The 26,165-nt window shown below is 44.3% G+C and overlaps 1 protein-coding gene across 3 annotated transcripts in view; it reads left to right on the forward strand.

The window, feature by feature from the left end:
* The first annotated feature begins 7,302 nt into the window (after positions 1-7,302).
* Positions 7,303-26,165, forward strand: part of INSYN1 (inhibitory synaptic factor 1) — a 65,427-nt gene continuing 46,564 nt past the window's right edge. The window contains exons 1-2 of one of the 3 annotated variants that reach the window (XM_087972520.1): positions 7,303-8,428; positions 9,017-9,948. In XM_087972520.1, coding sequence (XP_087828646.1) covers positions 9,787-9,948 — 162 coding nt within the window. In that variant the 5' untranslated portion in view covers positions 7,303-8,428; positions 9,017-9,786. Of the gene's footprint in view, positions 8,429-9,016; positions 9,949-26,165 lie in introns of those variants that run through there. The other 2 variants (XM_087972524.1, XM_087972521.1) reach the window with 2 other exon arrangements.

Raw genomic sequence — 26,165 nt, forward strand, 5'->3', positions numbered from 1 at the left:
ACTTGGGAAATTGGGTGAGGGGAATGAGGCTGCGGGAGCCTTCGAAAATTCATGATCTTTAGTAGGCTTAGACAGGACAAATTTTGAACAATATTAGTTGAGTTCTATATATGTACACAGATAACCCACTCAGGCAGGCAGGCAGGCAGGCAGGCATTAATGCTATTGACAGGCATACAAATTGTTCGGTATTTTTGAAGCAAAGTCATTTGCTAATAGTATCCCAGTTCTAAGTCATCAAAAATAATCAGGACTCCATAAATAGCAACAGAATAAGGACACTAACTGAGGTTTCAGGAGGGCTAATTGCCAACTTTCTTTTTTTAACTGATGAAACCCAAGAACAGCTCTCCAGCACAATGTGTTTGAATTATGAGTGGTGTAAGAGTCCTCCCCTTTGCTAACAACAATGCAATATTAAACAAACAGCTTTGATCAGAACCCTCTAGAGATGATTTATATTCCATTTTGGAAATTCTGCTGCTCAAAACTTTGTTATGGAAATTGAACCAAAGGAAGCTTACAGTCAAAACAGCAGCTGAAAAAGCCAACGGAGTCTTAGGCGGCATTAACAGAGGGATAGAATCAATATGAATACCGCTTTACAAAGCCTTAGTAAGACCAGACCTGGAATACTCCACCCAGTTTTGGTTACCACAATATAAATAGGATGTTGAGACTCTAGAAAAAAAATGCAGAGAAGAGCAACAAAGATAATTGGGGGCTGGAGGCTAAATCATATGAAGAATGGTTGCAGGAATTGGGTAGGTCTCGTTGAATGAAAAGAAGGACTAGGGGTGACATGATAGCAGTCTTCCAATATCTAAGGGGCTTCCACAAAGAAGAAGGAGTCAAGCTATTCTCCAAAGCACCTGAAGGCAGGACAAGAAACAATGGATGGAAACCAATCAAGGAGAGAAGCAACCTAGAACTAAGGAGAAATTTCCTAGCTGTGAGAACAATTAACCCGTGGAACAGCTTGCCTCCAGAAGTTGTGGATGCTCCATCACTGGAGGCTTTTAAGAAGAGACTGGACAGCCATAGGTCCTCCTGCTTAGATTGGATTAGATGACCCCCAATGTCCCTTCAATCTCTGTTATTCTATGTTCTAATGGCCTTGCCTTCCATTGGCATAGTTCTTGATAAAATGAGTTGGATCTGTTCATATTATCCCAGAAAATTTGAACCATCAAATTAACAAGATGATCAACCAGGAAATGTTCATCAGAGGGTCCTTCCTTCCTTTCTCCCTCCCTCCCTCTTCCCCTCCCTCCTCTTTTCTCCCTCCTTCCTCCCTTCTTTTCTCCCTTCCCTTCCCCTCTCCCTCCTTCCCTTCTTCCTCCCTCCCTCCCTCCTCCCTTCCTTCCTTCCTTCCTTCCTTCCTTCCTTCCTTCCTTCCTTCCTTCCTTCCTTCCTTCCCCCATCTAAGTCTTTTGCAAACTATCAAATTTGGTAACTGAGCACAGAAACTGACATTTAAAAACATCCCCGCTGTGCCATGGATGTTTATTTATTAGGCAAAATATAAAGATCACAGCCATTTAGAAACAAAAGGGCATTGAAGAGTCGGTGAACCGATCACACAAAGCCATCTAACCTACCACTCTATTTAGCATAGACGTGGCGTGAGGATTTCGAAAAAGTCCTCTAACTCACAAGCTCTCCATCAAGTATTTCGAGTCTCTGTACATGAAATAGTCATGCTGACACCGAATAGAAGAGTGCTACAGATATTGCTACACCCCTATCAACATTAAACATGCATTTCTGAAATGTGCTCTTATGTCTTACACTCTCTGAAGCGCCAAGGTTGTGAGGGCTGCTCGATTCGAGCTAAATTGAGGGCAACTAGGCTGATAGACAACCAACGGTGCTTCCATGCTAGATCTAGAGCAGAGGCCTCCAAACTTGGCAACTTTAAGACTTGTGGACTTCAACTCCCAGAGTTCTCCAGCCAGCTATGTCGAAGTTGAAGCCCACAAGTCTTAAAGTTGCCAAGTTTGGAGACCTCCGATCTAGAGGAAAACTCAGAGCTAGGGATTGATCCTTCTGATGTGACATTTACCAAACCACTGTGATGGAGCTGGGTTCAAGAGAGGCCTTTCACGCTTCCTACTTCACTGAGTGACATCACCCGACGGTGACTGCCCCTCCCTCAATGTCACCGGTCGCTCCAAGCAGAATGCAGAAGCCAAGGTTGAACTTCATCAACGGGATCATAGGCAGGGGTGGACTATTGGGGGTTTTCAGGGTTCGGGAGATCCCCTTAAGCTAAGATACTGTGCAGTTTGGAGAACCCCCAAATCCCACTCCTGGTTGGCCCCGCCCACCCCTCCCTTCCCAGGAGTCCCCACGTGGCCTGTTTTCGGATGCAGGTAGCGTGCGTCCTGCACTTACCTACATCCAAAACAGGCCCCCGGAAGTTCGAGAAGGCCAGAAGTGGGCCTGTTTCCAGCTTCCAGAGAGCCTCCAGAGTCCGGGGAAGGCAAAAAACACCACCCTGCTGTAGTGCAGGAGGCCGACTAGGCCACACCCACCTACCCAGCCACCCAGCAGAGAACCCTCTGCTAAAATTTTTGAAGCCCACCCCTGATCGTAGGATTCAGAAGGAAAGGAACTCTGGAAGGACAGCGAAGTTTTCAGCTCTGAATGGACAGAGTTATTCTCCCACAATATCTGCAGAGGTGTTGCGTCCGACGACAATCCTGTGTTGCAAAAGCTGGCTGAACCCAATCATCTGCCTCACACCTTGTTTCTACGTGCGCCTATATTCAGCAAAGTGGCTTCACCTTTATCCATCTGTTACCACTTTAATGGTTTACATGCACAATTAACTGTGTGTGTGTGTGTGTGTGTGTGTGTGTGTGTGTATCCTTGTTTTGCACCAGCTGTCACCAGCTAAGAACCTGTTCAGCAGGCAAGAAGCTTTGCTGAGTCGAGGCAGATGCAATTCCATAATACAGGTTTTTCTTTTCAAATGTCTCTCTACCCCTCCCCCCTCTTACCATAACAGGTTCAATATCGTGGATTTTATTGCTCTTTTTTTTTTTCCTAGAAGGAAAGTCAAAAATAGCAAACTAACAACCAGCTCGCTGTCTTGTCTGAACTCACCTGTAGCTTAGCCTGGCTGAGCAATTAATAGGTCTGATAATGTCATCCTGACAAAGCGATCTTCTACTATAGGAATATACTGTACTATACTATACTCCGTTTCTTATCTAAAGGCATCCACACCTGTCTTTTCTTCTCCTTCTCCTTCTCCTTCTCTTTCTCCTTCTCCTTCTTCTTCTCCTCCTCCTCCTCCGTTTTTATTACATGGTTAAATACCCTGCATTTCTTATTTATCTCTTATTTATTTAAATCAATTGCCGGTTCTCGTTTTCATTTGTTTCTCATCTGTCAGAATGCGTCCTGTTCAGTTCCATTATTTGAAATTAATCTTGCACTCAGCAGATTATTGATTAATTTGCTGTGTGGGTGTTCAGCTATGAAACCTTCAGAGGAAACCATGCTACTGAATTAAAATAATTAACCATGTTCACAACTCCCTCAAATTGGTCTATCTATCTACCTATTCATCTATTATCAATCAATATCTATCCATCTATTTATCTATTAGTATGTCTGACTGTCTGTCCGTCCATCCATCCATCCATCCATCCATCCATCCAGCTATCCAGCTATCCAGCTATCTAGCTATCTAGCTATCTAGCTGTCTAGCTATATATTATCAATCAATATCTATCCATCTATTTGTCTATCTATTAGCATGTCTGTCTGTCTCTCTGTCCATCCGTCCATCCATCCATCTATCATCTATCATCAATATCTATCAATCTATCTATTTGTATCTATTAGTCTGTCTGTTTGTCTACCCATCTATCTATCATGATCATCAATCTATATCTTTCTAGCCATTCATTCACCCATCCATCATCTCAAATTGATCAAGTAGAATAAACAAATGGTTGCAAGTCAATGGACTTCCTGGAACATCCTGCTTCTTAGTCCAAAAAGGTTAGCTTGATGTTTCTTCAGCAGCTCAAACTTACGAAGCAACATCCTGATAGCTGAAGACTTCTTCAAAGGGATTGGATGCCATCCTACAGTTTCGGGATTAGGATTGATAGATACATGTGAAATTAGGGGATTTGGGGGCAGTCTGGAGGGCTCAGATAAATTCTTGAGATTCTGTGGCAGGGAAGCTCGGAAGACACAGAAAGGAGAGCAAGAACCTGTCTCTGTTAACTCTACATTCTTCCCTCAAGAGCAGAGCACCCAATGAATCATGTTCTAACAAAAAACATAAACAAACATGGAAAGAAGATAGAGAGGGGGAGAGGAAGTGAGAGTGTGGTGAGAGGACATAAAATGCAACTCCCAAAACAATTTTGGGTGATTAATCCTTCCATGGTTGCTAGTCATCAGTTCTGAAAGTACAACCTACACTACAGAATAATAAAGACTCAAATCTACTTTTCAGTACCGCACATTGATGTGATCCTTCTCTGAGGAATACAAATTGGATGAACACAAATATCAGATTACCTGTCCTGGTTTTCAGAGCATCTTTCCAGGCCGTACCTAAGCCTGGTTTTTTCATAACCTCCAGTAGAGATGAAAACCTGGGAGAGGCATTTGAACATCACATCCCAAATCCCACCTCCCATAAATTAGTTTTGGAAGGCTGCGACTCTCGTTGTTTTCCGAATGGATTCATATGGAAACAGCCTTTCTTCATCTGGTCAAGGAGGTGTTTATCTGAAAATTCGTAAACACACAAACACGGACACGCACACCAGAGGTGGTAAATCAGCAGGTTCCACCATGCCACACCCACCAAGCCACACCCACAGAACCAGTATTAAAAACATTTGAATCCCACCGCTGACCCACACACATATACTGTCCCCGAATATCCTGTGATCATCAGCTATAAAAAGCAGGAAACCTTCTAGATGTGTATATGGGGTTTCTGTAGCGTTTTTTCCAGGCCGGTGGTGGGGGAGGAGGAAGAGGAGGAAGAGGAGGAAGAGGAGATCACCCAGTAAAAGGAAGGGGATGAGTGAAAGGTGTCATCCCTTCTCTGGATAATCAATGTCTAAGTGGACATCCCAGAATTTCTTGACAGGCTGTTATTCCAATTTCTCCCATCTCTGAGACAACATGACAAGGAACTGCAACGGTGTTAATTACGGGAAATTGGAGTCAAATATACAGACAGATAAGAATCATATTATGAAGGACAGACATCTTAATCTTTACTGAACATACGGCCAAATATCTCTGGATATGCCAGCAGGTGTATTTATACCTGAACGAACTTCAGGAATTAGCATTTTTCCTGCTTGATGAGAGCAAAGAAGACAAAAGACTGTATTATCGTCCCTTTCCTACTTTTCCATTCCATCAGTGATACAACACTAGGGTAGACTTGTGAGATTCAGCTGTGCCTGAAGTCTAAATCCCCAGATTCCTCACCATTGATCCTGCTTTCTAGGGCAACTGAGATTCAGCAACATCTGGGGTGTCATAATGACACCCTTGTTCTAAATCCCCAGATTCCTCACCATTGATCCTGCTTTCTAGGGCAACTGAGATTCAGCAACATCTGGGGTGTCATAATGACACCCTTGTTCTGTCAACCACATGCTGTGGATGCCAGTAATGTTGGAGGAAGGTTTCTGAAATTCACCTTTTACCAGGAAAAAGAATGGTAGTGGACATAAACGCATAGCACTTCCTTTCTTGAAGCACCAAAGTGGTCCAGAATATATATTTTTTCATTCTGGAAAGAAGTGGGAGAACCTGGGAGCAGAATGAAAGAGGGATCAGGAATCCCAATTATCGCTACAAGGAAAATCAGTACAACCTCCCTTGAATTCCGTTGATCCATATCTCACCCTAAACAGGTGCTATGCATAGATATGACTAGCAATACATCAGTTTAACTGCATCTTCATGGGTGCACCTGATCTTTTCCCACCTGGCAGGAAACATCTCAGCTCACAGTTTACTAACCGTGAGTTGAGAAGATTCCTGACAGGTTCTGGAACATGCTCTAAACAGAGCAGCCAAGATGACAAGGAGACTTTGAAGAAGCTTGGAAACCTTGGAGACCTTAGAGAACCTTAGAGGAAAGAAGGCTCCCTGGAGACTGAATAACTACTTGAAGGACCCCCATGTAGAAAAAAGAAAACAGACAAAAGCCAAGAGGTTTAATTTGCAAGGAAGTAGATGTTGGCTGAAGATCAGGAAACAAGGGACTCAATGATGTTGGAGATGTTTAAGAAGAAGCTGGATGGACCTCTAAGGAAGAAGCTACAAAAAGTGGATGTCTGCCCTGAAGAGGGGGTTGGACTAGATGCTCTCCAAGACCCTTCCCCCACCATTGCATTCTGCAATTTTACAAAGGTGGTCCTTGACTTGCCACCACAAATGAGCCCCAAATTTCTGTGGCTGTGAGAGATTTGTTAAGTGAGCTTTGCCTCGTGTTATGACCTTTCTTGCCACAGTTGCTAAGTGAATCACTGCAGTTGATAAGTTACTAACCAGTTGCTAAGTGAATCTGGCTTCCCCATTGACTTTACCGGTCAATGGGGTTCGTCTGACTCCAGGAAACATTCCAACCGTCATAAATATGAACCAGTTGCCAATTATGTCTGGATTTTGATCCTGTGATCATGGAGAGGCTACAAAAGTCCTAATTGTGGAAAACAGTCATAAATCACTTTTTTTTTAACACTGCCATTGTAACTTTGAATGGTCACTTGTTGTATCTACTTGAAGGAACATCACATAGAAAACAATTCTTCAGAAGACCAGACCACTTGGGAAGGAAGTCAATGTTGGTTGAAGATCAGGAATGATCTACAAAGGGTAAGAGCAAGGACAGTGGTACAAGGGGCTCAATCCTGCTGGAGATGTTTAAAGGGATGGTCCTCTAAGGAAGAAGCTACCAAAGTGGGCTCCAGCCCTAAGCAGGGGGCTGGACTAGGTGCTCTCCAAGTGTCTCCTCCCAGCCTTGCATTCTGCCGTTCTATAATTCTATTATAGCATACATACCGTTGGCCAGAGATCTATTCCAATTGTACCTTTCTTAACTACGTTTGTAATTGGCTTAAAAAAAAAACACACACACACACACACACACACAGGGAAGGTTTTGGGGGAGGGGGGAGGGGTTTCTCCTGCTTGCAGCTATCAGCTGGGATGCAGGAGGTTCTGGCCCTTTAAATCCCCCTGTACCACCAAGGCCCTGCCTCCTTTTCTGACACAGCAGCAGCAGCTTAGCATCTCGGAGCTGAGCAATCGCCTTCAAGCTGGCAGACTGTGAGGATGTCAGGAGGGAGGGAGAAGCCTCCAGTGCAATTTTTTCCACCGCTCACTAGCAAGAGAGGAGGAGGAGGAGGAGGAGGAGGAGGAGGAGGAGGAGGAGGAAGGGTGTCGGGCAGCTGCGGCCGATGCAAGACGCTCAAGCAGATCTCAGGAGACCCAAGTGGGAAGAGGACCAGGGTGAAAGTGGTCAGCATCTGCTTCCTTGCCTTCTAGCTGGCCCTGCAAGCACTGGAATCCGGACACTGGACTTGCCTCGCTGTCACTCAAAGTCTGGGAGCTTTAAAGAAGAGTGTATTTTCTCTCTCTCTCTTTCTCCCTCTCTCTTTCTCTCTCCCTCCCTCCCTCCCTCCCTCTCTCTCCCGGTCTCTCTCTGTCTCTCGCTCTCTCCAGCTTTTTGCTCCAAGCCCTTCTTCTTCTTCTTACCATGATGCAAGCCGTGGTCTCCAAGAGCATCTATTAAGGGCTCCAGCAGAAGCATCTCCCTCCTCCTCCGTTTCTCCATCCCTTGGCTTGGCCCTTCCAAGTTGCTTCCAGTTGCTGTTGGGAGATCCCTGACCCTTGGCGTCCAATGCATTAAGGACACCCGTGGGCTCCCAGACCCTCTTGCCCCAAGCTGGGAACCATGGTCACCTGTGGACTCAAGGCCTGGGGGGCCGCGGAAGTGATGGGATCGCACCCTTCTGCTCTGCAGATGGCCAGGCTGCAAAGCCAGAGCTACTGAACGGAAGAGATTACTCCCTCTAGCTGGTTGCAAGAGGCAGGGGGGAAAATTTCTTCACGTCTCTCCCACCTTGCTTAAAAGGAAACCATAAAGCAATAATTCAAGAGGTATCCTCAAGAGCTAAAGGATTCAACCTGAGAAACCGTGGGGGAGGGTTGCTCTACGTGGTGGTTTTATTTTTATTTTTTTAATCTTCTATTTTTTTTATTGGATGTGTCTGATGCCTCAACCACCAATGTCCACTGTCGCTTGGTCTCAGAGGACAGGAATGGAACCTGAGAATCTGGTTGGCATCCAAAGGTGCTGCTGAAAGGAAGAGCCAAGAGATCCATTTAGTATGAAGTGGGTTCCCGAGCAGCTACTGTGGTTGTAAGTTGCCGCTTTTATAAGTCGTCTTAGTGGATAGAAAGGGAGCTGATCTTTTCTTGGACTCCCCCCACCCCCACCCCCCCAAAAAATCGGTTGGAACCACAGAACCTTTGCTCGATCAGGGGCCCCCGAGGAAGAGAGGAGGTCTAAAAGTTTCCGTTGGACGGTGTGTAGAAATCAGCGCACTCCCTCACGGGTTGGGGTGGCTGAGGGTTGCCGGTGCAGGTCAGGGTTTCCCATTCCAGGTGGGATCACCTTGGGATGATTCATAGGGAAGAGGACTTCCTGCAGAAGGGAAGACCCAAAGAAGGAGAACCCCCCCCCCACTAAAAGCAGGAGTGTTTCTCACTCAGGGTCTCCTTGAAAGACAGAGCTGAACTCCATTGGTGGCTCTTCTGGGTGAGCAGAAGGTAATTCTTCTGGGGGGGGGGAGAAGAAGAAGAAGAACCAGGAGTCACCATGGGAACACCCAGTCAAGTTGAAGTTCAGCAACTTGGAAGGCTGGTGGTGTCCTCCCCAAAGCAGTTTCTCATGATGCTAATTTCTGCCCCCCCTTCCTCTCTCTCTCTCTTTTCTCTAACACTGCAGGAAATGGTGTGCAATACTCCGTGCTTCCAGCAACTCCCCAATGCCCCCTTTGAAGGCTAACTCTCCCCATGTTCCTCATTTTTAAGGAGCTTCCTAAGATCTCAACAAGACACCTCCAAAGCCTGGCTGGGCTGGAATTGCTGCATGACCCTCTTTGTCTGCCCAGGCTGTACGGATGGCAGTCGAACCAAGCTACCCATGCAGAAGACTCCCGGGCGGCAGAGGTGGAGAAGACCCTGAGAAAGGAATCCAGACCCGAGATCTCCCAGGGATTCTCCCCAAGAGCAGTGATGAAGTAGCTGGAGGTGGCGCCCTCTCTGTTGGGAAGGAGAACATGGCGTAGAGACTGGCAGGGACCACTGGCTTCCTTCTGCAGAAGCAGAGCACAAATAACACACCTTAACCCTTTTTTTTTTAAGCTCATGGTCTGTGGCATTCTCTCTCCCAAACCGGTTTGTGGACCGATGGTGATTCCAAACCTTGGCTATCTAGATGGGTTGGTGCCCAAGTTGGAGGAGATGTATGTGTGTTGGGTGCATCATCCCCTCAATCCCATTCCATTCTCTCTGGCTTTGTTGGCCCGTTCCAGTGACCCTAAGGAGAACGAAGAATAGGAAGTGAGTGCGCTGCTGGGACTTTCTGGGCAGGGGGGAGCGTTAAGATGTGGAGATCTCCCCACCCAAGAGAGGCTCTGTGGAGGCACAATCTGGTTGGGCAACAGCAGAATGTGCAACACAACTCTGGCCCAGCTCCCCGGCACCCTGTGAAGAATGAACAACCGGGACTTGCAGGATAGGAAGCGCACTAACAACACAACAGACGGCCCCAACGTCAGTGAGAAGGAGCGCATCCGAGGCCGCATGAAAATGGTGATTGGGCAGCTAGAAGGCATTCTGCAAGAACTCAAGGAGGTGGCGAAGGAACTTCGAGACGTAAGTCTGGTTCTTGATGTGCGTCCATACTTAGGATGGGGCTAAACGACCTGGAACAAGGCTCTGATTGTGCTTTTGTCGAATGGTTGTGGGTAAAGAGGATTAGAGAAGTTGCAGGAAGTGGATGGGGCAGAAATGTGCCAGAAAAAAAGTGCCTATAGTTGTGTTGAGCTCTGTCTTGTTCTTGATCCTGATTTGTCTTATTTTAAGGATCTTGGTTGTTTGGGAGCATGTAAGTTCGATGCCTCAAAGGTGTGATCATTCCGAGGTTGCCAAAATGTTTTCTTGATGCACTTCTGACTTTTGGTGGCTCTGGGTTATAGTCTGTGTATTCTTCACATTGTGAAAATGTTTCTTTGCCAAATGTGATGTTCTGGAGTTTTGCATTGACCATTGTGGACATTATGAGGTGATTTAGCTTAAAAATAGACCAAACAAAGAATATAACTGTTGGTTCAGTTGGCAATATCTTGTAAATGGATGGGAGTGAGATGATGGTCAAACGTGGGCCATCAATGGTTGTAGAGTGGTACTCAAAAGTGACCATACCCACTGTGCTTGGAATATAGTCTTTTTGTGAAATTCTTGGTCAGAAAAGTATTGGCTGTTAAATCTTGGCTAGATGATGGTACATGAAGCTTCCAAGTTGATTGGGCAGCACCACCAACTTAGCTGGATTCTCCTTCTCTTGCGAGATGTTCTCTTGCCTTTCCTTCTGGGATCAACATGTTCATTGTCCTAGATAGGTTCTTTCCTTCAGCTTGTTTTCTGGAGATGGAAAGTGTACCGTAGCCAGGAAGATGCAAACCAAAGTGATCCAGTCCAAAAACTGCTAATGGGTTGATGGGCCTTGCAAATGTCCTACAAGGTCAACTTCTCACCTTCTCTCAATTTGGTAGCCTCCAAACTAAAGCCCTTTCAGTTTCAAAATGCATTGTGTCTCTTGAAGAACTTGCTTAAAACAGGATGGGGTTTAATGTGAATTTCATCAATTATGACTCCCAAATCTTACCCTCTCCCCACCTCCAAAAGCACATCTACCACCCCAAAAAGAACAGGGGGCCTTTGCTTGCCATAACCAACTCTCCATGGTCAATTCGTCATGGCCAACTCACCACAGGCCAACTCACCATGGTCAACTCACCATGGGACAACTCACTGCAGATCAATTCAACAATTCAATCTAATTGTTTAAAATGATTACAAAATTATAATTCTTGTCATTCTCTTTTCTTTTTGTCCCTCCTTTGACATCCTTTCTTTAATTATTCTATTCCACTATTTATTTGACATTAGTGTAACTCTTGTCCCGTTGACAGTTGTCCCTGGAGAGTTGGCCATGGAGAGTTGGCCCATATGAGTTCCTGGAGCCTTTTATCTATCTATGGCAGGGGTCTTCAAACTTATCAGCTTTAAGACTTGTGGACTTCAACTCCCAGAATTCCTCCTCCAGTCATGTTAGCTCAGGAATTCTGGGAGTTGAAGTCCGCAAGTCTTAAACTTGCCAAGTTTGAAGACCCTTGATATATGGTATCTCTCCAGGTCAAGGGTCTTCAAACACAAGTTTAAGACTTGTGGACTTCAACTCCCAGAATTCCTGAGTTAACATGACTGGAGGAGGAATTCTGGGAGCTGAAGTCCACAAGTCTTAAAGCTGTCAAGACTCCTTGAAGACCCCTGATCTAGGTAGACATTTTCCCTTTTCTTTTTTGTAATCTTGGACCCTCAAGTTGTAAAATATGTTACTACCCCTTTGCTCACCACTTGTTCAGCCTCAGCCAATATCTACTGGTTAATTTTTTTTTTAAGTTTCTCCCGCTTACTCCAATAGGAGTTCAGCATTAGAAGGAATTGATGGGCATATTGTGCTCTGTTTTGTCGTCTTTGGGATTCTCAGTTCAGCCTCTATTCACAAAAAAAGCCAGATGGATGGATGGAGGGAAGGAAGCAGGGAGGAGGGAGGGAGGGAGAGATAATAATCCAGGGATGTACGACCTTCAAATGTCCAAAAGTCACCCTAACCCTTTGAGTTGGTGTCCTGGCCTCACGATCCTCAAAGTAGGAGAGGTCAGGAGGATAAACATCTGGAATGAGCCAAGGCCAACCCAACCCAAAATCATAATTTGATGGATATCCAGGATTACAACGGCAACGGTTATGCTGAACTTCGGCTGGGAGATTTGATTGCAAGGTGATTCCGCTGAGCTACGAAATTAATTTTCTCTACTAAATTCAACAGCAGGCTCCCAGCAAATCAGGTGCTCTTAAACCAGTTTGGACACCGATGTCAAATGGTCAAACTGAATTGAATCAAATTGGATCCGTGTTTTTTTTTTCATCCAATCCAGAAGTCAATGGATAGATGTGGACCTTATGCTTTTCCTCTGGGCATCAAGATTTCTCCTTCTTTCATTTTAAAAATCTCAATTGGAAGCAGCTTTTGGAAAGTCACATACATGTCATTCTTAGGGCCCACATGAGTTCCTGGAACCTTTATCTATCTATGATATCTATCTAGGTAGACATTTTCCCTTTTCTTTTTCTAATTTAGGACCCGAGTTGTAAAATATGCTACCACTTCCTTACTAAACTTCCCAACCCTCTTCTTTCCTTATTTGTTGTAGTTTATTTATTTTTTTAATAAAAATCAGTACAAGTTAATATTTATTAGTTACCACTATGAAATAGATTTCTGGCCTGCCTTTCAGAGCAAAACCATAGACTTCTTGGAGTCAGGTCTGATCCCTGATGACTTCAAAAATATGTTGTTTTCCTAGCAACAACCTAAAAGTGGATTCTCAGCTGTTTTTCTTCACGGGGACCTTCTCTTTTCAGATTCTCAGTTTAGTTTTTAGGCAATGGGAGATGTTTCCTTCAAGTTAGGATAACTTCATTGTCACGCTGAATGTACACTAATTGGCATACGTTAAAATGACATTTTGTTGTCTTCAGCTCTCAAAGGGACACCACTTCCACTATACACTACATAAACATGACCCAAAAATTGTGCATATATCCACATACCCACATATATTTTAGGACACAGAGAAACAACAGTCTAGTTCGGATGTATACATATACTTGGCAAGTACTAGTACTAGCAAGTACTAGCAAGGTCCAACTCTTTCTCCTCACCTACTTTTCCTCCTCCTCCTCCTCTTCCTCCTCCTCCTGTTGTTCTCTTCCTCCTCCTCCTCTCCTCCTCCTCCTCCTCCTCTTCTTCTTCTTGTTTTTCTCCTCCTCCTTCTCCTCCTCCTCCTCTTCCTGCTGTTGTTGTTCTCCTCCTCCTCTTCTCCTCCTCCTCCTCCTCTTCTCCTCCTCCTCCTCCTTCTTTTTCTTCTTCTTCTTCTTCTTGTTTTTCTCCTTCTCCTTCTCCTTCTCCTCCTCCTCCTCCTGCTGTTGTTGTTCTCCTCCTCCTCCTCCTCCTCCTCCTCCCTCCTCCTCCTTCTCCTCCTCCGTGTCCTCCTTCTGCCAAAGTCCCCCAGTGCATGCCAATTGGCAGGGTACATATCACTTTACAACACACTTTAAAAAATCAATAGGAAATCTAACTGTTAAGTGGAACAATATTCACTGGAGGCCTTGTCATGATAAGAGCTTCAGCCAGACAGAAGACAGGAGAAGCAACTCAAAACTGAAAGACACAGCTACCTAAAATGAACTGCTGTCGTTCAGAGTCCTCGACTTACAACACTTTGTTTAGTGACCATTCCATGTTACAACAGCACTGGAAAAATGTTGCTTAGGAGGGAGAGAGAGAGAGGGGGGGAGAGAGAGAGAGAGAGAGAGAGAGAGAGAGAGAGAGAGAGAGAGAGAGAGAGAGAGAGAGAGAGAGAGAGATTGATAGATTCAGGGGTCTTCCAACTTGACAGCTTTAAGACTTGTGGACTTCAACTCCCAGAATTCCTCCTCCAGTCATGTTAGCTCAGGAATTCTGGGAGTTGAAGTCCACAAGTTAATTAAACTTGCCAAGTTTGCAGACCCTTGTGATAGATGATAGATAGATAGATAGATAGATAGATAGATAGATAGATAGATAGATAGATAGATAGATAGATAGAGATAGAGAGAGAGAGAGAGAGAGAGAGAGAGATGATAGATTGATAGGTGATAGATCAGGGGTCTTCAAACTTGACAGCTTTAAGACTTGTGGACTTCAACTCCCAGAATTCCTCCTCCAGTCATGTTAGCTCAGGAATTCTGGGGGTTGAAGTCCACAAGTCTTAAAGCTGCTAAGTCTGAAGACCCTTGCTCTATTCAATAATACAGGGATTTAATAAGGACTTCGATGACTTCATGTACCCCATGAGATCATCCTGCCCATGAAGCAAATTAGGACATCATCATGCAAAGGAGAGGGATAACTTTGATGGACACATGACATAGCATGCAATCTCGCATAGACTCCAGAGGTTATCTCATTTGTGGGGTGACATCATGATGCATGGGACATCACACTTCCCTTGCACATGTGGGCATCTAGGAATGGTGATAATTCTACCATTTCTTCAAAGAATTACTTGTTATGGCTGACACATTTCCCAGTAGAATAACCGAGTTAGAAGGGACCTTGGAGGTCTTCTAGTCCAACCCCCTGCTCAGGGAGCTGATCTCCAATCCTATCCTTTATACTTTTCTTCTAACCACATACATGCTTCACAACTTCACTAATTATCATTTTCCTTAAACACCTGTGTATATTACTTTCAGTTCCTCATTTCCAACAGTTTCATTCTTCCTGTTTTAAACTTATCCATCCAAGTGCATACTTTGCAAAAATATGTTTTCACAGTTAGCAACGGCTCAGCAGGATTACAAATAGTTCTAGCTGAAAACTTTGGTTCGTGTCTCTTTCTTCTGGGGCCTCCTATCATCCATAGGGTTTATTGAATCTAATAAATCAACAAGCTATATCTTTGATTCTCACAGGGCAGCCCCTCAAATATTGGAACACTGCTATCACGAGTGTGGTAACCATCTGGAGCAGTTTCCCTCAACCTGGTCAAGTTGAAGATGCGTGGACTTCAACTCCATGGCTGGCGGGCGAATTCTGGGAGTTGAAGTCCGCACATCTTCAAGTTGACCAGGTTGAGGGAAACTGCTCTACATGTTACCGTTTCAATTCCAGCCTGAAAAAAGGAACAGCCGTCCTCGCTTCTTCTGTTTGCTACCAAAAGCTGCTTGTGTGACAGGAGGGAAGGCCTCAAGTGAAACAAGCCAAGTTTAGCTTCACCGTGATTCAGCAATTAAATTCTTCCGGGATTTCTTGTAGCAACAGGTTAAAAGCAGGTAGACGGAATAGATGTTTGGTTGGTTGGTTGCCTGGTTACACAGAAATCCTTTCCTTGCTGAGAATTCATGTCTGGGCTCTTTAAAAAATGGGCTAGTACAGGTTCAACTTGTCAGCATCTCAGGTGCCATCTTCACAGGGTAGAAAATATGTCTGGTTCCCCCAGAGACAGTTTAATGCAGGGGTGTCTAACTTTGGCAACTTAAAAACTTGTGGGCCACAATTTTAAGACTGGTGAACTTCAAAACTCTCAGAATTCCTCAGCCAGCCATACTGGCTGGGGAATTCTGGGAGTTGAAGTCTGCAAGTCTTAAAGTTGCCACGGTTGGACATTCTGGCTTAATACCTTTTGACGCAGATGTTTAAGACTCCCTCTTCACCTCTTACAAATCCTAAAATCTTCCCAGAAAATTGGCATTCGTTCTGCCTGTTTTTGGGATGCAGTCTTCAAGGAAGCTTCCAAAGCCAGGGTTGATCTTCAAGCCAACTGAAATTAGGATCCTCTGCCAGAAACCATGGTTCACTGGAACCTTGGTGTGCTGGAGACAACACACCCAGCACTGTGGTTCATGAAGTTAGCTTGTGTGTCTTCACAATTTGAGCTTCTGGTCTCTTTGTAGCTGCTGTTCTGGGCTTGCAGGTTCAGGGGGAAAGGGACCGATCCTATGGTTGACCAACTGTGATTAGTCATGATTGCCAAATGTAGCTGATGCTTTCCAGAAGTCTCATCCATAAAAACTAAGACTTGTTCTGTGACCCCCTTTGCTGATTATGTGCATGTTAATGAAAAGATGGCAAGCGGGGGTGTCAAGATAATGACTTTAACTGTGCAAATGAAACTTCGGCCTCTTTTTTTTACCAGCAAGGATCATGCAATTGCAGCCAACATCTGGATATTTATCTCTCCCTCTGCAGATGCTCCTTATTACATGCATTGGCGGCTATCTTTCCCCCACCTGCTGCACATTAAAAGATATTTAAAAATCACTTTTCAAACCCCTTTAAGAATAATTAAAGAAACCAGCTAAACTCCCACCGCATCCGGTTGCTGCTGTTCCATATATTCCCCTTAAATCCACAAATTATTCATTGAAGGCGGAGTTGTGCAACTTCCATGTTTGTAAACCTCCCCTCTGGCAAGGATTTGGAGAGTTCCAGGTGCTAAATTTGAGCAGCTTGCTGATGTGTTGCTGGATTCATAGCTCCCTTGGAGTCATTCTCTCGTTCTCCTGTAGATGCTCAGCTTTTGAGGCCCAACTGAGATTGATGGTTGATTTATTTTGATCTGAGATCTTTTGTAAGGTCTTCTAAAGAAGTTCTACCAGCCTGATCTCTCCTTCCCGAATGCAGGGTATGGAAAAGAGGAGAAGACACTCTTATCCTTGGTTTTCTTCCCTTCCCTTGTCCTATAAGAGAGTTGGAAGGGACCTTGGAAGTCTTCTATTCTCCTCCATCCTGCTTCTTGCTTTACCAACCTCCTTCTCCTTCTTTAAGATTCTCTTCATTTTGAAAGCCATCACAGTGGCGCAGTGGTTAGAGTGCAGCACTGCAGGCTACTTCTGCTGACTGCCAGCTGCCTGCAATGTGGCAGTTCAAATCTCACCAGGCTCAAGGTTGACTCAGCCTTCCCTCCTTCCGAGGTGGGTCAAAGGAGGATTGTTGGGGGCCATAGGCTGACTCTGTAAACCGCTTAGAGTGGGCTGTAAAAACCCTGTGAAGCAGTATGTAAGTCTAAGTGCTATTGAGACTGCAGGCTTACTCTGCCCACTGCCAGCAATTCGATTGTCACCAGGCTCAAGGTTGACTCAGCCTTCCCTTCTTCCGAGGTGGGTCAAAGGAGGATTGTTGGGGACCATAGGCTGACTCTGTAAACCGCTTAGAGTGGGCTGTAAAAACCCTGTGAAGCAGTATGTAAGTCTAAGTGCTATTGAGACTTCAGGCTAACTCTGCCCACTGCCAGCAATTCGATTGTCACCAGGTTCAAGGTTGACTCAGCCTTCCCTCCTTCCGAGGTGGGTCAAATGAGGACCCAGATTGTTGGGGGCAAGAGGCTGACTCTGTAAACTGCTTAGAGTGGGCTGTAAAGCATTGTGAAGCGGTGTATAAATCTAAGTGCTATTGCTAAGTGGGAAAGGGAGAAGGAGGGAGGGAAGGAAGGAAGGAAGGGAAGGAAGGAAGGAAGGAAGGAAGGAAGGAAGGAAGGAAGGAAGGAAGGAAAGAAGGAAGGAAGGAAGGAAGGAAGGAAGGAAGGAAGGAAGGAAGGAAGGAAGGGCCGTGATGGCACAGTGCTTAGAATGCAGTATTGCAGGAAACTCTGCCCACTGCCAGTAGTTCGGTCCTGATTGGCTCAAGGTTGACTCAGCCTTCTGTCCTTCTGAGGTTGGTAAAATGAGGACCCAGATTGTTGGGGGCAAGAGGCTGGCTCTGTAAACTGCTTAGAGAGGGCTGGAAAGCCCTGTGAAGCAGTGTATAAATCTAAGTGCTATTGCTAAATGGGAAGGGGGGAAAGGAGGAAGGGAGGGAGAGTGGGACCCAGGGAAGGAAGGAAGGAAGGAAGGAAGGAAGGAAGGAAGGAAGGAAGGAAGGAAGGAAGGAAGGAAGGAAGGAAGGAAGGAAGGAGGGAAGGAAGGGCTGTGATGGCACAGTGCTTAGAATGAAGTATTGCAGGAAAACTCTGCCCACTGCCAGCAGTTCGATCCTGTCCAACTTAAGGTTGACTCAGCCTTCCATCCTTCCAAAGTTGATAAAATGGGGGCCCAGATTGCTGGGGGGGCAATATGCTGACTCTGTAAACCACTTAGAGAGGGGTAAAGCACTATGAAGCTGTATATAAGTCTTAAAGTGCTATTGCTTATCTGTCAACCACTCCAAAATTTGGTGGCCAATTGGTCTCATTTTGGAGGTATAGTTTGGGTCTGTTTTGAGATCTTGGTGAGGATTTAAACAAAGGCTTGACTGTGATGCATCTCCCAAAGCTATTCTCCATTAACCTCCCCTTTTAACATCTCCCAAATGTAGACTTTTTTTTTTTTAAAGGCAAATTGAAAAAAAAAATCTTTGTATCACCCAACAGGTTTCTGTGACTCTCCATAAGATCAGGAAGTCCCATCAATCAATCTTAAAATAGCCAGGGAGCGGCATAAAACAACACCAGAAGATGACAATTTTACAACCCGTCCAATCTGAAGAGCCTAGCCTACATGTTGCGAAAAATAGCTAAAACTCAGATTTTTCCACCATTGCTACGAGATCATGAGGTTGTTAAAATTGATGGCGGACACTGCAGTGTAACGTAATGCATTGCTCAAGTGTGTCACCTAAATGCTAAAGATATAAAACGAGGGGAAAACAACCACACACCAGAATTATAAATAGAAGATTCTTAAATGAGAATGCCATTCAGATCTAATACAAAATTATCATTTTGATATTAAAACTATGTCAACAGTAATACGGTACAGTATAACATGGCGGTATCAGTGACGCTATATATACAAGCCCAATAGCCAGTAACATTTCTTAGGTTAAATTGTTCAATTAGTTCAAAAAGTACAAAATTTAAGATCTGGAGGACTTTGAACTTTGATCCCCAAAATTACACACACACACACACACACACACACATATGTATGAAGAAATTCTATATATGTCATCATTTGCAACTTTTCTCAATGCACATTGTTGTTATTGGCGCTCCTGGCATACGTGTTGTAAAATAACTACTCTTAGTATTCCTCATTTTATACATAGACATTCCTATTGCCAACTCGTAAATCATTCCTATGCCTGTTTCCAAGTTGCCGTAAGAAGGAGGCGGGGGTGGGGGAGGGAAAGGCCTGAGCGAGCAGTGGGGTAGATGAAGGCCAGAACCACATTCCACACTTATCTTATAAAGATTGTAGCCTAGGCTACTGGATCTTCTGCTCTCGAAAATCCTTCATTGGAGAATGTGATTGATGACACCCAGCCTGTGAATGTGTTTCAGTTGGAGAATCTGATTGATGACACACCCAGTGGGGTGGGGGGCAAACAGGGTCATAGGTGATAATAAATTATGTGTCTCAGAGTTGGGTTCATACAGGTTAGTGCTGGACATGTTGCTCCTAATAATTCTTTTGAAGCTTGGCTCAAGGCTCATGATTTAATTAGGGCAATCACCGGAACCCTGACACGTATAAATGGAGGTTTTGATGCATTTGTTTCAAATACGGGTATTCCTCAACTTACGACATTTAGTGACCCGTTTGAAGTTACAACGGCTCTGAAAAAAAGTGACTTAGGATCGCTTTTCACGCTTATGACCATTGCAGCATCCCCGTGGTCACGAGATCAAAACTCAGGCACTTTGCAACTGACTCGTATTTACAATGGATGCACTGTCCAAAAGTTGTGTGAGACAAGCAAAGTCAACGGGGAAATCAGATTCAGTTAACAACCGTGTGACTAACTTAAACAACTGTGTGACTAACTTAAAGCTGTGGCAAGAAAGGTCATAAAACGGAACAAAGCTCACTTAAGAACTGTCTCATTTAGCAACAGAAATTTTGGGCTCAATTGTTGCGGGTTGGCTGTGTGTATATTTCTTTCAAAGGGATGGTAGCCTTGGGGGGGGAAAGCTTGTATTATTATTTTTTTCCCCCTTGTGGCTTCTTATGGCTTGTTTTCAACCGTTCCCCAAGGAAATGGGACACACAATAGATACAAACTCAAGGTAAACCGCACCAAACTTGATTGTAGGAAATACGACTTCAGCAACAGAGCGGTCCATGTCTGGAATACTCTACCTGACTCTGTGGTTTCTTCCCCAAACCCCAAAAACTTTAACCTTAAACTGTCTACTATTGACCTCACCCCTTTCCTAAGAGGTCTGTAGGGGGCGTGCATAAGCGCACCAACGTGCCTACCGTCCCTGTCCTATTGTTTCTTTTATTTTCGTATACGTACCCATTTCATGTATTCATAACTATGTATATACTTATACCTATTATCTTGTAAGCGATTGACAAATCAAATAAATAAATAAATGTCCACCCGAAGGATATGAAAGGACATTTGCTGTCTCCTTGGGAGGAAACTGAAGGCTGGAGTGAAACCTGTCAGCAAAGATGTGGGAATGAGCTGCAATATTTATTCCCAGCAATGCTGCTTTGGGTCCCTGGTGCCAATAAGGATCAACCCCGGCTCGTAAATTACCTCCAGGGTTGCTGACAGCTTGTTCATTGGCCTCCAAGTGTAAATTCAATCTTGGAAGGGAGTTTAGAGCAGGGAGCAAACTCGCTATCCATTAACAAGAGCCATGAATCTTGGCTGCTTTGTAAAGTAGTGATCCACAGTCCAGAATGGGGTGGACAATTTAATTCTCCAAGGTTACAGGTGATAACACCAAGGTTCTCCCCCATACTGGCCATCCTCAGCAGGAAAAACAGGATTGCCACATCTGGCTCACCTCTGCAGAAACTGGGGAACCCATAGCACATATTACCTGTACTGGTTTGAAACAGATGTGCCCTTCCTATGACAGGATTGGTTTGTTCTTCTGTTGTGATGAGCTGAAAATCTCTCCAAAGCTAGTCCAAAGGTGCTTTTTAAAGACACAACTGGACTTTCTTGTTGAAGACATTTTGCTTCTCATCCAGGAAGCTTCTAAAGTTCTGACTGATTGGTGGGGAATGGAAGGATTTATATTTCTTGCAGACAGCTGGTCATTTGCATCCTTTTAGAGAGTCGTTGAGGCCACTTGGAGGTTTATCTGTGTCCTGGGGTCACCTGGATAGTGCAAACGAGTGTGTGACCTTCTGGGAACTGCTGAAGGGACTGTGTTGTAAGCAGGAGATAGTGGTGTCACATCACTTCCTCTAATCAAGGAGAGAAGCAACTGACAACTAAGGAGGAATTTCCTGACAGTGAGAACAATTGATCGGTGGAACAATTTGCCTCCAGAAGTTATAAATGCTCCAACACTGGAGGTTTTTGGAGAAGAGATTGGACAACCATTGGTCTGAAATGGTCTAGGATCTCCTGCCTGAGCAGGGGGTTGGACTAGATGACCTCCAAGGTCCCTTCCAACTCCGTCATTCTGTTAAATCTGTCCCACAGACATTCTCTATTTCGCCCCACAAGTTGAGCTGTCCATGGTACTGAAACATAATACGTCTCTGCAGATTAAATTCTTGTGGGTCAGAGCAGCAAGTCAAATGCACCCCCTACCCAACGCCCAGAGAGTAGGAAGGCAAAAGAAAATATAGTGTGTTGTGTGTATGTGTGTGTGTGTATATAAAACAAATTTGTAGCTGGATCTGTGAGGTTTGTCAGAAACCTGAACAGAGTCCTCTTGTGTCCATCCGTAGAAAAATAAGTGATTAGAGGAAGATGTCCATAAAAAGAGCCACATTTCCAAACCTGGCATCTCTGGAGTTATTCTGTCAAAAGAAGGCTGAACAGAAGGCTGCCTCTTGAAAAAGCATCTTTGGGACAATCAGGGCCTGGTTGACCGAGCATCTCCATAGACATCTCCAAAACTAAGTTTCCTTTTAGGGTGCTGCTGATCCTCCGAGCATCTGTGCTTCGGGCCCTGTAAGGGAAGAGCTAACTGGCTGGTTTTGCAGCTGCCTCTTAGTACCCCCAGAGAAAAGGAACAGGTGTTAAACTGAAAAGCTTTTGTTAGTTTCCTCCTCCCCTTCAGCAATAGACCGGTGCTGTGGAAAGCATCTGTCCACTGGATTTGTTTCTCCACCCTTGCTTTTGTTAACATTCCTCTTTTTTCTTTTTCTTTTTAACGGCATGAAAGTAAGGGGATTTTTTGCTGTTGCAAAACCTGCATTGGCTTAAGGCAGTGATTTTCGCTTCTTCTTCTTCTTCTCAGCACTTCGCATCAACAGAAGGGAAGACAACCATTGCTTGCCTTCCGCCTGAGCTGCGGGGAAACAATGGCGGCATGGGAAAATAAATACGGTCTCCAGTTTCATATGCAATGTATTTTGCAATTCAGATCCTGGATGTAGCAGAGGAAAAGGGCGGTTGTCCCTCCTATCCTGGATTTAGGAGGGTGGAAGGGACCTGGTAGCCCTTTTTCAGACCAACAGATATTATGAAAAAAAGCAAAAATGTTAGATTTTTTTGTTAGGTGTTACTACACTCCTTCAGAGTCTGGAATACCAAAGGCTCATGTAGCTCTTCTACAAAAGTCTGGGTTGAGATGGATAGACGGTCAGCGTTGGAAGCCATTTTTTGCTTTGAAGCTTCGAGGCTGCCCCATTCAGCGCCTGGGAATTTGGGAGGGGGAGAATTTCATAGGGAGGGGGAAGATTAGACACAACAACATTATTTCTCAGAGAATCAAGGACATGTTGTAGACCTGCACCTGGAGGGGAGTGTTTGGATGAATGTCTCCAGTTGGGACGATATTTTGATTGGTCCATGTGATGGACTGGTGGATGCAGGGGATGGATCTTTGGTTCTCTTTGGGGAAGGGAAAACCCAGAATTCTCAGATCCAGGTTTTCCCAGAAGTGCCAATATGACAACTCTAATAAAATGAAACTTTGAGGAAATGCTTGTCTCGGAGTTTATGGGTTTAGAGTTCCTTAGTTGGAATGCTGACATAGACACTTGGTCGGCTTCAACTGATAGATCAGGATGCCAATCCATGGAAACCAAAGACCATGGACCTCTACTTGGAACTCAGAATAATGGAGTTGGAGACCTTCTAGTCCAACCCTCATCTCAAGCAGGAAAGCCTGTACTGTTTCAGACAAATGATTGCCCAATCTCTTCTTAAAAACCTCCAGTGATGGAGCATCCACATCTTCTGGAGGCAAACTGTCCCACTCGTTAATTGTTCTAGCTGTTAGGAAATTTCTTCTTAGTTCCAGGTTGCTTCTCTCCTTGATGAGTTTCCACCCGTTGCTTCTTGTCCTGCCTTCAAGTGCTTGGAGAAAAGATTGACCCCCTTCTTCTTGGTGGCAACCCCTGAGATATTAGAAGACCGCTATCATGTCACCCCTAGTCCTTCTTTTCATGAGACTAGACATACCCAATGCCAAATTTCTGCTTAGTTCTTGGTTGCTTCTCTCCTTGATGAGTTTCCATCCGTTGCTTCTTGCCCTGCCTTGGGGAACAGATTGATGCTCTCTTCTTTGGGGCAGCCCCTCAGAGGAAGGACTGTAGTAGCATCCCTTCAGCTTTTCATTCCTAGCCCGGCCTTTCCTGCATTACGAATGGCTTCTGCCTGCAATCTAATCTCTTATCCCTTGTTCTCCTTCAATTCTCCTCCAGCCCAGGGTCACTTTGAACACTGACATTCAACTTCAGAACGGAAAGCTCATTAATATTAATCTTGTGTTCCTTCTGGTGATTAATTTATCCTCTCTGCCACCAGGATCCATTTCCTGCCCTTGCCTGTTTTTTTCTTTCCCCTGTCCCCATCAATTTCTATTTTAGAAAGCCTCTGTACTTATTAGGATAAAACTTTGTCTCCATCGCTTAATAACTTCTAAACAACTTCTATCACATCCTCATCACTTTATGGCGGTTGAGATAAAAGCCAGCAGATCAGCACAGCTGGAAATGAATTATTGACCATGAGGCACACCTAACCAGGGTGTTATTATTCTCCTAAGTACTTGTTATGAGAACAAAACACAAGCCTTCCAACAAAAACATCTCCCCCACCCAAGTCCTCTTCCCAGCCCACGACATGAATGATAAACCTCCAGTCCACACCATTCAAAGATAGCAAAAGCACTGAGACTTATATACTGCTTTACAGTGCTTTCTTAGCCCTCTCTAAGAGGTTTACAGAGAGTCAGCATATTCGCCCCCAACAATCTGGGTCCTCATTTTGCCCACCTTGGAAAGATGGAAGGCTGAGTCAACCTTGAGCCTGGTCAGGATCAAACTGCTGGCAGTTGGCAGAATTAGCCTGCAATACTGCATTCTAACCACTGGGAGGGAGGGAAGGAAGGAAGGAAGGAATACCAATAGCAATAGAACTTATATACCACTTTACGGTGCTTTACAGCCCTCTCTAAGCAGTTTATAGAGTCAGCATCTTTGCCTCAACAACCTGGGTCCTCATTTTACCCACCCCAGATGGATGGAAGGCTGAGTCAACCTTGAGCCTGGTCAGGATTGAACTCCAGGCTGTGGACAGAGTTAGCCTGCAATACTGCATTCTAATCACTGGGAGAGAAGGAAGGAAGGAAGGAAGGAAGGAAGGAAGGAAGGAAGGAAGGAAGGAAGGAAGGAAGGAAGGAATAGCAATAGCAATAGCTTAGATTTATATACCGCTTTATAATGCTTTACAGCCCTTCTCTAAGTGGTTTACAGAGTCAGCCTCTTGCCCCCAACAATCTGGATCCTCGTTTTACCCACCTCAGAAGGATGGAAGGCTGAGTCAACCTTGAGCCAGTGAGATTCAAACTACCAAATTGCAGGCAGCTGGCAATCAGCAGAAGTAGCCTGCAGTACTGCCCTCTAACCACTGCGCCACCATGGCTCATCAAGATGGTCTAATCAAGCAGGTTTCTAATAGCGAATAAAGGTGTACATACCTATCCCAGGATAACGTTGCAGGATCCAATCTGGTTTAGTCTTCTGAACTCATTCGGACTTGGGCTGGAGACCATCCTCAGGGAATTCCTCTCTAGCAGAGTGTATGCTTTCGGTTATTCTGTGTGTGGTATTTATACAGTGCTTGGCTGTGTACAGCTTTTTAGTTGTTGATTGGGGTATTGATGATTGGCTAGTAAGCTGTTGTTTCCTTGTGCTGCCAAGCCCTTTGCCTCCTAAGTAATTGATGTGCTGGTGGTAAATCAGGACTCCTGTTGATGGATGTTTCCCAGGCTTCAATCTCTTACCTGGCTGTTTTTGTACCTGCTTGTCCGACAATCTTAGTAGCTGCAAAATTGAACGCATGTCTTTGTTTGTTGCATTGTGAGGCTACCAATGAGTTCAGATTTCTAATAACTTCTTCATTATCAGTAACTGGCTGTAAGTTGAGGTCCAGTTTTTGATATTTTTTTAAAATATAAATGATGCTGCGCATCAATGGATAGATGGCCTAGACATTGGCCTTTGAACTTGGGTCTTTTTAACATTTATATTTTGTTGTTAATCTACGTGAAACATTAACATATATTGCTAGGCCCTGTCTGTTATGCCATCCACTAAGTAAATAAATTATAAATTCAGTAACACATGGTTGCCATCAGAGGCAAAATTGTTATTGTACACACCAAGATGGAAGGATAATGAAATACCCACCACAGAAGATTGGATCATAAAATTGATGGAGCTCGCAGAAATAGCAGAGCTGACCAGTTTGGTCAGAGGAAAAAAAAAAGATAATTAAAAAAAAAAGATTGGAAACCTTATATGGATTATTCATTGAACACAGAAAGATGGAATTGATTTGGCGATTTAAAAGAGTGAAAGAGAAAGGGGAAAGAACAAGGTGGCAATTAGGGAATACGAATGAAGAACAAAGAATGAAGGTTCTATGGGGTTTGTTTTTTTTTTGGTTTTTTCATTTTTCTTCTTAAATTTTCACAATTTTGGTATATTGAATAATTCTAGCAGAACATTTTTTTTAAAAAAAAAGATGGTTACCATCCAAGTGTGTCTAAAGAAAGGTCATATGGCTTAATAGAATAACAGAGTTGGAAGGGACCTTGGAGGTCTTCTAGATCAACCCCCTGCTTAGGCAGGAAACATTCTACCATTGCAGATGAACGGTTGTCCAATCTCATCTTCAAAACCTCCAGTGTTGGAGCATTCACAACTTCTGGAGGCAAGTTGTTCCACTGGTTAATTGTTCTGTCAGGAAATCTCTCCTTAGTTTCAGGTTGCTTCTTGATTAATTCTTGATTCATTTCCATCCATTGTTTCTTGTCCTGCTTTAAGATGTTTTGGACAATAGGTAGACCCTC

Source organism: Notechis scutatus, chromosome 11, assembly GCF_049901735.1.
Source record: "Notechis scutatus isolate UNSWTSFEM ecotype Mainland chromosome 11, rNotScu1.2, whole genome shotgun sequence".
Lineage (NCBI taxonomy): Eukaryota > Metazoa > Chordata > Lepidosauria > Squamata > Elapidae > Notechis > Notechis scutatus.